The 13557-nt window shown below is 31.6% G+C and overlaps 1 protein-coding gene across 1 annotated transcript in view; it reads right to left on the bottom strand.

The window, feature by feature from the left end:
• Positions 1 to 5218: 5218 nt before the first annotated feature.
• LOC132557365 (homeobox protein Hox-A1-like) overlaps positions 5219 to 13557 on the bottom strand; it is a 30929-nt gene continuing 22590 nt past the window's right edge. The window contains exon 2 of the mRNA XM_060221856.1: positions 5219 to 5565. Coding sequence (XP_060077839.1) covers positions 5219 to 5565 — 347 coding nt within the window. The remainder of the gene's footprint in view (positions 5566 to 13557) is intronic.

Genomic DNA, 13557 nt, shown 5'->3' with positions numbered 1-13557 from the left:
AAACACATTCCACTTTTAAATGCTAATCTCACAAAATGACATATCAACTTGCTTTCGAATAGGATGTTATTACAAGTTGAATATTAACTGACCGCTTACAATGAAACGTTAAAGTTAAAGTGCTTCACATTGGTCATATTAAATTCTGGTAATTCCGGTCAATGTTAATTATCTTTCGGTAAAAGAACTCTTGTATTCGTTGTTGTTAATAACAGAGATAAATATACAACGGACCCCCTGATATTTTTCTAGAAAAAAAGTGTTATTCCCGATAGAAGGTCTTATAACATAGCCAGTTGAAGATCAGATTGTGACGTTGTGATGACTACACAGTCACCTTCATTTGATTTTGTCTGAACAAGGTGCCCGTGTAGTCATCGAAACGTCACAGTACTGGTTGTGTTATAAGAACTTCTATTCTATTGACATTACCAGCCTGAAGAAAATGTTTAAAAATACTATTTGGGATACCAACAAATACAAATATTTGAGTCGCAAACGAGATGTTCACCATATTTTTATATAAATGATGATGGACAAAATTGTTTCAAATTACGAAAGTACAAACAGAAAAGTAATTTATAGGGAATAGATAGCGATAAATTCGAATTCTTGATATATTTGTCCATACCGATGCCTAGTTTGTATGCATACGGCAACCACACAATGTTACGAGATTGTAATGATTTGAAATAAATAATGGGTAATGTGTCAGGATAGATATGTAAGGTGACAATTGATGATGCTATAAAGATCACTTTGCGTGTGACCGGTTATTCAACGGGAACGAAATGAACATCATCTCTACAAAATATAAAAGAAAAATATAAGATACTCACGTGATTTTTTTCTTTTCCATTAAGATTTATAGGTTTATCTTGTACTATGAGTCAAACGATTACAATTCAAGAACTACATTAACTTAGTTAAATATCCATAACTTCAATCTAGATTTGCTTCTTACATGGATTCTTCTTCTTTATATTTAGTTTCATATACTGATCTTTACAAAACAGGAAGGACATATCGGCTATGAATCTCTCTGATAAGCACGTTAGCTGTTTTCTTTGTTTTACTTACCTCAGTAATAATGTTCCGACCGTTAGCCCCCTTCTTACGATTGGTAAGTGATACATAATTGAAGGTATGAATTGAATTAATAAATGCCAATACTTATGCAAAATGGATTTTGGCAAAAGTTGTATATTTTCTTTACGGTGTTGTCTACATATTGAGTTCCTTCTTTTTTTGCTGAAAAATACCGTTGTCGTTATCATGAAATATCAATAAAGAAGCCACACAAACATGCAAAACTAAAGCAAAACAAAGCAAAAAAATGAAAGAAAACATTTTGTGAAGAAAGCTCATTTGTTACTTTAATTATCATTTTATTTATTTTGCTGAACTGAAATGAGCTTCTAACATATTTTTTTTTAAATAACCGTCATTATTGCTATATTTGCACTAAAACGCTTAGCCAATGACTTTTTCATACATTGCATGAATATTCATAGCATACACATCACTGTTGTTATCAACACAAGAACAAACCTTCACCGTCCAACTATTTATCGCAGCCCCAGCACCCAGCTTATCGGTCATTTGTCCTTGTAGTACACTGATAACATGTATATCTAATGTTTATTTTACTATACATCAGTTCTCCTAAAATGATTATGGGTTATATCGTAATTTATTGATTCTGAGTTTTACCACTGTATCCGTCTTTATCTGCTTGTTCTCCTCCTGTATCTGTCGTCTGTTGCTGAATTAAATACCTGTATGAATGACCATTGAAGAACATATGCCAGACTATGTGATGTTAACAATGAACCGTTTACTGATAGCCCAAGTATTAATGCACATCTTTATTTCACTAGCCACTTGATATAAACCAATCTTACGCAATAGATAGTGAAAGACGTGTCATTTCATTACTTGTATTGATAAAATGAGTTCGTTCAATCAAATCCAGGTCCTCATGCTGGCCGTGTTTCAGAATTGGATGCTTGTTAAAATGTAGGAAATATTTCACGTCGATATTTGCCGTTGTAACATTGAATAATTAAGTAGAATTCATAAAAACCTGTTAGACAGCATGTATATTTTAAATTTGTTCAGATTACGTACTTACCATTGGCAAGTTAAGTGTGATCAGCAAATCAAGCCAATATTTCTAGAAACGATTGTCTGCAATAATTGATATATCTAGTTGTCGTACACCGCAGTACTTGTACGTCAAGAGATCTTCTAAATTCGTTTACAGTTAGGTCTTTGCAATTCATCGAACAGAACTTTTGAGCAACAAGATATTATTGAATTCTTTCAAAATTGTTTGTTCTTGTTAATTTGTCCATATAGGTTAACTTGTATGTAAATAAGATATTATGTTGAAAGGAGTATTCCACTTTACCATCACTTATCGATTTTGTTGTTGCTGAAAATTAATATTATAACTATGATAATTGATTGACAAAAATACTACATTTGTTGTAAATAATTTAAGATATATTTATATTTTATCGTATCTATTTAAATGTTATGATAATTTATGGCTACTTCCCCTTCATTAACAAATTATATAAACACATATCTTAGACTTCCTTCATTATTTATACGAACTTTGATTGATAAATATGTTTTATATTAGCCTAATTTAACATCAGATAAATGTGCTTGACGAATAAAGTTTTGTTTTTTTCATGATGGCATAAGAAAAGGGTAAGATAATAAGTGAAAATAATGCATTTTATGTTTGAAATCCTATATTTTGTGATATCAAAAATTATTCATTTTATTTGGAATCCCAAATTTTGTAATCTCAAAAACAATACATTTTATATGTTTAGAATAACAGAATGTCTAATCGTTCTTTTCAGTCAGTTATTTTACTAAATTGTGCGATTATCTTTGGTTGAAGCAAATTATCATAGATATTTTAGCTACGTTATAAATAAGTAAATTGTAAGTTTAGATTTATGAATTGCTGGTATTATATGTCTTTCAGTATAGGTACCATTTTAAAATTGATTGCTTATGAGCGTGTTTATCGATTTTACATCATACTGAATAAATACAGCTGATAATTTCTGTTTCAATCAATTATTACTATCAAGGTATTACAATAGTTCGAATCCGATCAATGTAAGAGCAGTCATTCAATATTATGGCAAATTGAAATTTGTATCGACAGTAGTTTAGGACACAAATAAAGGAACATAACTCTGGTTAGTATAGATTCCTGTGAAACTATTTCGCACACATTGATCTGTCGATAAGAGTAACATCAAACGCATTTCTTCAAATTTGAAATAGAAATACAACACTGACAATTCAATATGTATTGCACCAAAAATATGTCATTTTATTCGTCTCACACGACAGCTGTACAAAACAATGCCTGAAATATTGCAAATAGGGACCTACTAGTAAATCTCTCAGGTGATATGTTTGCTTGTGAATAACTAACTATGCAAACATTTTAATATACACATAAACATGCTTTTAAAATGTTTTTTTTTTAGCATTTTTCAAATTTGCAGTATTTCATTTGCATCACATAAATAATAATAGAAAATAATCATTACCTACGTTCAATAAATATGACACTAGTTTGAGCATTTACACACATGAATTATTTATATTTATTTTCTAAGTTTGGGACAAAACACATAGAAAACTAATACGCACTTTCAGTACGTGGCTAAAAACGTCTTATATTCGTAGGAAACAATAATCGGTTACCTCCCTTCCTCTATAGCTTACAATGTGTGGTGAAGGCACATGGCGTATATGACATTTTATCTTAACGATTTGTCTGCCTTTAGAACTAATCCGAGAAATCAATCCTTCTTGTGGTGTAATTAACATAGATAATTTTATCATGTCAATCAGGAAATGTCATTCTAGAGATACATATATATAGAGACATTTGGTACTGATTTTAATCTGATTGAACAGAAAATATACTGAATTTATAATCGATAAATTGTACCGAGCAAAGATCGAAATTGAATATGTCGTTTCAAATATACATGTGTATAAAGTTAATTGCAAAAGGAAGCAAATATGCTAGGAATAGTAATATTTCTATAATTACTATCTGATGGAACAAAATACAGTGAAGACGCCTAAAATAGTTACTTTATTAATGACGGTGTTTTTTTTCAGCCAAGAAGGGAGGTTGCCTTTTGTTTCTCTTAAAATGGTAGTGATAATCACCCGCCATTGAATTTATTAACAGACATCGTCACAGCCTGAGCACCATCTTTACATGTGTGTTATTACGCACCAAGATATAGTTCTAAAATGACTGATTCAGTGGAATGTAGTCTTATAACACACAGACACAAATCAATGGATGACGAGAAGTAATTGAGATATTAGTAAAAATGGATACCTTCACTTTCCTACGGAAGGAAAACAAGTCAAATAAGAAGTACAGACCGCCTTTTCCTGTGAGTAAACATTATGCAAATTATTCACGGGTAACATATGACATATTCATATCATCTTAAACGGATTTAGATAAAAGCAAAATATACGCGGTATAATAATAAAATGACTAGGTCAATAGATAACACATCGCCTGAATAGGATTTTAAGAACATCACAGAGTGTTCAGATAAATACATGATATTAGGCTTCCTACACCATCAGTGTATTTCTTTAGAGTTTTAAACTCGCGAAATTCAATGACATTGCTAACTGCCCAGCTGATCAGACCAATTGTATTGCAAGTTCAACGTGAACTTAGGTATGAGAATAGGACATGTCTTTATAATTTTATGACAATAACACCCACAATAAGTTTTTTTACGTAAACTTCATATCATTTTTCATATTTTGTGAGAAACAACTTTCAATAACACATGAACGATAAATGATAACAATGTAATAATCACACAAAGGGTCGAAGGTCAATATTGAGCCTATGTTGAAATTCAGGAAGCATGCATTGCGTCAAGGGGACTTTTCCAACGTATTTCCAAAAATACCCTGTTTTCAAAGGATACCACTTCCGTTCATTTGAATGAGGAAGTAACGCAGTAAGGTTGTCTTGACAACAATTTAGTTTTGAAGCACTAATCATCGACAGCATGCCAACTTTCTAATAGTTGTCCTTAGGACAAGAAAACAAAACGATTTTTGACGAGTGTAAAAACAAACATAAGAATTTCACAACGAGGTATTTCACAAGTCACGTGGGGCCTTAGTTCTACCGCCCCTCTTGACATAATGTCATTGCCGTCATGCCTAGTCCGTCTATGTTCAATTGACAATTGTCTCTCATTGAATTTTCAAATTGAGCTTCACGCATGCGTTTTTTCTGTTTCATTCTTCTATTTTGAAACCATATTTTTACTTGAGTTTCGTTGAGGCCTAACGAGGCAGCTATTTCTATTCGCCGAGCACGAGTTAAGTATTTATTAAAATGGAATTCCTTCTCCAATTCTGTTAATTGTTTGTTTGTGAAGTTGGTACGGCCCATGTTTGGCTGTTGGGGGGTCGCTGTTGTGACTGCCGTGGTGAAACCAAAGTCCCCCTGTTTAGTAGTCGTCGGCACTGAAACACACAAAAACGATTGATAAGGAAATGAAAATCAACCGTAAGCAATGTTGTTATAGTTATAGATGTTCTGATGTTTAATTTACAATATTCTAAGACACACTTATGTATATATTGTACAAACTATAATACAATAAATCAAGCTAAGCCGGAATTCAAAATGAAATGAGGGAACGTTTAAATTTCCTTTAAATCAGTATGAAAGTATCTAAAATGTTCTTGATTATCAGTAATACCATTCTGTGGTTTAACATTTGTCTTGCTCATCAAATATAATTACTTCCATCAAACTGAATATGTGTCACAATAGTTAGGAACATAAGAAACCATTTTGGATGGGATTAAACAATATCTACTATCACTTTAAATAAATATTCTTCTTTCGGAGATGCTTGTCAATGGTTTTTTAAGTTTATATCGAATTGGCTCGGATAATTAATCATCAATTTAAACGCAAATGAAATGATGACAATAATGTTTACAAAGTATTATATAGTAATATATAGTACAATGTAATGATGTCAATGCTGTATATTAAAGTAGTTTCGTTTCAAACCACACAAAGATAGTTTTGCCCTTATTATTGTCTTATGTTTCCGTATTGAATAATTTGACGGTTTTGTGAATACATCACGGAAGAAATATGAATGTGCATGATTGACAACCATTATGAAAATCAAACAGAATAAAATTTTCAATTTTCGGTATTTGCCAATTCATGTTCCGAGTTACCTCCCTTAGTGTTAAAGGCAATTAATTGTATGTAAATTAAATAAAGTTAATACTTAAAAAAATAAGTTGATATAGCTAAAACCACAAAATGCAACTTAATAATTCAATAATTTCAATATCTGTTAGGTCATAAATTTTAATACCTGGATCGAAAAAGCTCTTAATTAATTCAAATGTTTTTTAATATTTTGTACAATAAACACAGAGGATATATAGAGAATAAAGTCGTATAATCTTATGTAAAAATATAGTGGAAGCACAGTGTGATGTCAGCACTGGTTTGTTCGTGTAAGAGAAGCAGTCTCTTCGTATGATCACGTACTGTTGAATAACAACCTGTGGTTCTTATGACACATCTACATGGTGTATATCCGAACTGATCAAAGGATTAGTATTCAATAAAATCACCCAACTCAATAAATATACTCCTCCGCCCAAAAGGTTTCAAATATGTGTGGCTTTTATTCATGATTGAAATAAACCAGTCTCTTGTTAAGCGAAGTGAATGTTTCAATAAGGTTTGTTTAGGAAAAACGATTAGTATTCCAGCACTTGACATTTATTCGATAACTTGCGGATCCTGGATGTTTGATCTCCATATAGCCTAAGGGACATTAAACTTCTAAACGTAATAGTGTATTTGATCCAATCAAACTCTGCTTCAATTATTATCTTTAAACATTATATTACGTTATATATGTTTAAGACTAAGGTTTACTAAGATCGGTGTTCAATAAACCAATTTGCAGTTTTAAATCCCCAAGGGAGTATATGACTATTATGTTATTTGATTTTGAACAGCCACCAATTATAACATACGGTTTTTTTAGCCTCAAGATATAACCAATTTTTCATATTCGCTTCATCATCACAGCCTCGCCCTGATCAGTGGGAGAGCTATAGACCATGTTATTTTTACTTTATTACACGTAATTTACACTGCCGACATCAAAGCCTTTGTTTCTACTGATACATCTTTGTTAGCATTCAAACACACCATTGACTGGCATATTTGACATAAAACGTATATATCATGAATATATGATACAACCACACCTTCTAGATATAAACTATATGTAATATCGTTAAACAGTTTTCCATATAAGGAATGGAATCATGTATATCCACTTGCAGTGTATCATTATATTGTAATTAAATGATAAAATATGAAACATGACTAAATTCCGATATTTATTGTTCTTCTTGTTTTTGATTGCATGGCGATGTAAAAGTCGTTTGAGACCATTCGACAACACAAGTGGCTTTAATTTCGTGATATTCTTTTAACTAAAGACCTAGCTGTGATGATTGTTTATAATTTTAATTGATGTTATACTTAAAATCGTCGACAAATTCGATGATATTTCATTTCTAATAAAGATGTTCATATCATGTGAAAACTCACCAACTGATGTTTGAAGTTAAACACAACGTGTTCTTGAGTAAAACAAATAGTCCCTATCAGTAAAATGTTTAAGTTTTAGTCATACAAATGTTTAAGTTTTAGTCATACAAATGTTTAAGTTTTAGTCATACAAATGTTTAAGTTTTAGTCATACAAATGTTTAAGTTTTAGTCATACAAATGTTTAAGTTTTAGTCATATAAATGTTTAAGTTTTAGTCATACAAATGTTTAAGTTTTAGTCATACAAATGTTTAAGTACAACGAAAACAAATAACGCGGTGATATATTATAACATTCTTGCTTGATTATGTATCCGATCAATACGTAAGTATTATCTGTGACGTCCGATACACATGATTGATAATGGATTTTTTTGTCTGTTACAGAAATCGACCTAAAATGTGGTCTCCACTTTATGCTCACCCCAAAAGTAATGTTTACAGAAAATTCGATCTGAACAATTGCTACTACAATTTTTTCCCAGCATATTCGTAATTCATACTTCTTAAGAGTTTGCCGTTTAATTAGACGATAGACACCGATTTATTTTCGGACTGATTCGAGTAAATGATTCATAACGCTATAAAATAGTTTGTTAAATTATATCGAAATATATATAGATATATATTGTAGAAAGTATATCATTATTCCCACTATTCTGTGATATTGGAAAGCTGTACATACACCTGATCAATAACGTATCGGATTCCTAATACTATTTTATACAATCATATTCTGTTGCTAAACATGCTTTTCCAGACAGAGAAATTGAAATTACATTACCATTCATGCAATAAAAAAGAGCAATCATTGCATTTATTCCATGTCAGATGGTAACGCGGACGTATTTTACTACGGTGAAAGCCATGATTGTTGGAAAATATAGTCATAATTAACTTAATTTAAAATGAAACAATTGATCCGATACCTTCCAGGTTTGTAGTAGCTATCATATTTTTGTCGTCATAATAATGTCAAAGAATATATTGGCACTGGCATTCATAACAGATGTAAATGCAACTTGATTTGACTACAGAGCGGCAGTCATATGGATGATAAGTATGTCACTTGATTAAACACAGATAGAATTAGTGGAAAATATATTTAACTTCAGCTGCTTAACACACGTTAGATAACTCAAGATATTGGCACTGGCATTCATATGAGGTGTTATTGCCATCTGATCTGGCTTCAGAGTTGTAAGGTCATGATTGATAAACATAGAAAAAGTATAACAGAAACAACAGTGGAAAAATATTTAAATTTAGCTACTCGATGTCCGTTAACGAGAGTGTTTAGCCCCTATTTGCTGTATCGTGAACCGTATCATATTAACGATGATATTTAACCAGCTGCTACATTGTCCCCTATGCATATGACCTCTAACAATTTTGCTCCAAATGTTACATTCATTACAGGATATTTTTCAAAATAGTACATCGTGGCGATAATTATATGATATCCATCAATGACAACAAGGCAATTTGAACGACCGTCCATTTCTAGTTGTAAGATTGCACACCAAGCGAAAAACTTCGTTAAATAACACAATTGCAAGAGCATGGATAAACATAACTTGTGTTATATTTATATGTATGTACCAACCGACATATGATTTATTGAAACTCATATAAATACGTATTTGTGTTACATATCGGAATGAAGAAAACGCATTGCTTTTTGAATAGAAATATCAATTTTTGCCTTTATGATATATTTTAGGCCAATACAAGAAACAGATTAAATACTGTAATCTGACATAAATGATTAAATTATGGTCTACAACCTGCAATTGTTATGCACAAGGGAATGCAGATTTGACAATTTTGAGTTAGATCTAGAAATAATTATATCCTGATAACGTTGCAAATGTCTGAAAATATGAAGTTTAAATTATGCTTCCAAGGTTTCTTCTATTTATTTTGCAAAATAATTTCGACTTGTTTGTCTTTTGGATTGACATTGGAGACCAAAAGGAGAGGATCAAGACGGACAGGTGGAGTTTATTTTCAGAACATTTTTGTGTGATCTGGTCTTGTGGGCAAGAAACAAGGCGCCTCTTTGAGAGACATATGTCAAAAAGTGAACAAAATCGAATTAGTTTAATCAAGAATGGAAAATTCCTTAAAGACCCGAAATGTCAAAATTGCAGAGGCAGTTCTCGAACTTGCAGTCGTAATGAACCCAATACAGCTCCTCTCACATATCGCTGGGTCTCCCTGGCAGGAACGCTGAGACTCCCGGGAGTTCCACTGTCGACAATTTTGCTACTCTGGTACCAATTGGCTGTGACATGCCGAGATTTTGTGACAGGGGCCGAGGAAGTGGGCTGGGGACTAACAAGGCGATCTTTGCAAAATTCACCTGCCGTTAGACCAGTGAGATCTCAGACAGACCAATTAGGGTACAGAGACAAGAGGCGGGTAGAGGGTGACACATGGGAGATAAACTAAGAAAATAATGAAGATATAGAGAATAGAAAAAAAACCGAAAAAGTAAATATTCACAAAGAGAAATAGTTATAACAGAAAAACCAATGGTATTTGTTTTAAGATAAGAAGAATTTTGTTTTGTAACCAATTCGGTTATACCGATCTAGTACAATGTAAATAAAGAATAAAATGAACATCATTCTAATCGTAAACAACAAATTTAGAAAATATGGCTTTAAAATATGTTTGTTTTTCAAATCTTTTTTTAACACGTGTGGATTATTGTTCACAGAGGCTACCTCATTCAGGACAAGACAGGCTTTTTTGCTTCCTAAGGGATGAATGGCCTGTCCATGAATTTATTTTTATTTTCATAGCAGATGTATCCGCACAATTCTCCGAGTACTTTATCACAAAGTTGAGCGACAGGGGTTAAACAAGGTCATTATCATTATAGTAACAATCTGAAGCTTTTAGAGAATTTAAAAATCTCTTTGACCGGAAACTACTAATTTTGCTGTTCATGAAATATTAAAATCCGGTCGGATATTCGAAAGGGGATCACGCTCTGACAGCACATGATTAATGTGATTTTCATATACAGTTGAATGTCGTGCGGATCTGCAAGCCAAACAGATACCGAATGAGATATTCTGATTAAATTCGTGAATAATGAACCTTCTAAAACGACACAATTATACTGTCCGTTCCTCTTTTCATGAACAAGGTTTCGGGACGATACTGGACACTGGTTTAGATAATAATGAAAATGAATGAAGAAACATCACACAATCGATTTAGATATTTCTAAAAATAACCCATAAGTAATTAAGGAGACATCAATTTATATTTTCTTTGATATAAGCACAGTTCTACTTTTATCCAATGCTTTCCATTAAACTTTTGTTTTGATATTTGGGTAATATTCCTCTACCGCTCCATTAAAATATTTATTTGGATCAATTATGATGCTCCTAATTTGCTCGTGCTTTAGGCCACTAACATATCTTACGAGTCCAAGAAAAATGAAACAGTTGTATGTGTTAGTTTATGTCTTTATTCAGTATACTGTGTACATTTTACTAAACTGATATCTATTCGTACTAGTCACGTGTGAGATTTATTTCGTTATACTAGTTATCTATTAGCTAACATTTACTAGATAAGACAGGAGAAACAACAGTGGGATTGACCATAAGTTTTTATAACTTACTAAGCCCCAACGAAATAGTAGTAGCGTATTGATCAATTTCATATTATCCTACAACAACTAAATATATATAACTGATATATTTATAAATTGCATGTCATTCTATAATAATTTTAGTTTCACATATATAGCTGGTTAATGTATACTCATCAATTGGAAATTGTCCTACAACAATCATATTTATATATTCATTAACTGCATATTTTTCTATAACAATTAATGTTGTTACTTATATATGTAAATAAATATATAACTGGTATATATTCATTAGCTGCATATTATTCTATAATAACTATACTTTAACTTTTATATATGTAACTGATATATATTCAGTTGTTGCATATTATTCTATAAGAACTTTATTTGTACACATATGAATAGTTAATGTATACCAATTAATTGGATATTATCCTACAACAATTATGTATGTATTTTTTCAATGATACCAAAATCCGATACATACGATCTCGTGCGACAACTTCACAAACCCACAGATAACCCACATATTGATTTATATAATGTTCAATCATGCCGATCATGTAAACGATTTGAAAGATAAAAAAACAAATTATATAGTCAAACTTCGCTTATTAGATAAATGATTAAGAAACATTTCGTATGCAACAATGAAACCAAATTAGTGTTAGAATATTCATTAGTTTTCTTTTGGTATGTTATAGCCTTTATAAATAACACAAATAGAAAGTGTTTTTCTGTTTAGCATGAAATAACAAATTATTCTAAATGGTTTGAATATATTATACGAACTTGTATTAACATGCATCATGACTCGAAATTTAATTAGATAGTATCATTCAAATTTTAGGAAGCCTACATATTAAGATGAAGCGAGGGGTACGATACTCATCATTGTACAATATTAACTTTATAATCTATGTGTGACTACCTTACGTTTCCGCAAGGCACTGAGGTATTCGTAGCTGTTGATAAAACGAAAAACATTACAAAAGTTAATTTGACAGTACAGAATTTGGTATTGTAAGGGTTTAAAAGGCGCCATGTTGAAGTGAAGACAGTATCAGATGCTAATTATAATAGCCTTAGTTTCATTATAAAATATATTGTACCTTTGAAAACGTGACAATTTTAACAATTTTTTCATTTTTGATTTTCAGCTTCTGGAAATAAGTTTTCGTTTTACTTATATCATATGGCAATATGCTGCTGTTAATCAAATTGTGTTGACGATTCGGGAATATTGACGCCCTAATAAAGAAAATCATTCATCATCTTTCACTATTTTGATTTATTTTATACATTTACAGATATTATGAAGAGAGAGTGGAACATATAGTAAACTTATTTCCACGCTCCATGTGCTAGACAGGTGGAGCATACTTGATACGGTTGAATGAATACATGGTTGATCATTTATCGGTATCATCCTGGACGAAATTTGATATTGAAAGTATGACAGTGACGGGAGAGGAATAAAATTTACAAAATCGGGTCGTAAAAGCTATATCTTGAATGTAGATTTCACTGATATAGTCAACCCGACGCATCTATTTGATAATGTAAAATAAAAAATAGTTTGCTTGATATAGACGCCGAAATAGACATGTATTGAGTGGAAGGGAGACATACGCGTCACCGCGACAACAGTTTATTAAAAGTTATATTATCAAAATTTCAGAAAGTGAAGATTATAAATTCATATATGACGGGGGAACTTCTGAGGCCATAAATCAAAAATTGATAAAAGAGAGGAGTAGACTTTGATAATATTTTGAATAGTCCATATGGTATCACAATGATTTGGCACACTTTGTAATCGTACATGATAATTACGTTTTATCATAAAATTTAGTCAAAAAGAAATTGTAAGCATCTTACTTCAAAGTAAATAAAGCCATGTGTGTCTATTGTACAATCTGTAGTGATAACTAGTATACAATTTTACCTGTTCATATAGAAGAACTTATCTTATATATTTCCACCGCCTATTACACAAGTTACAAACAGAAACACATACCAGCCTCGTATCTCCCTGTGGCTGGTACAAGAAGATATCTGTTCCCAGGAAAATAAGATTATCAGTAAGCATCAGCTGCTTTGAGAAATCCTACACAAGTCGTTACATTAGTATGCATCTTTGTAACATGATTCTGTAAAGTATGACTTATTGGACAGCACATGAAGCCATTTTATTCACTCGTTTTATACGAGAGCAAACACTTTGAAAAAT

Source organism: Ylistrum balloti, unplaced genomic scaffold (assembly GCF_031769215.1).
Source record: "Ylistrum balloti isolate Yb309-2 unplaced genomic scaffold, AGI_CSIRO_Ybal_v1 Utg370662, whole genome shotgun sequence".
NCBI lineage: Eukaryota > Metazoa > Mollusca > Bivalvia > Pectinida > Pectinidae > Ylistrum > Ylistrum balloti.
Note: the sequence above shows the minus strand (reverse complement) of the source record. Positions and strands in the feature narration are given on the sequence as shown.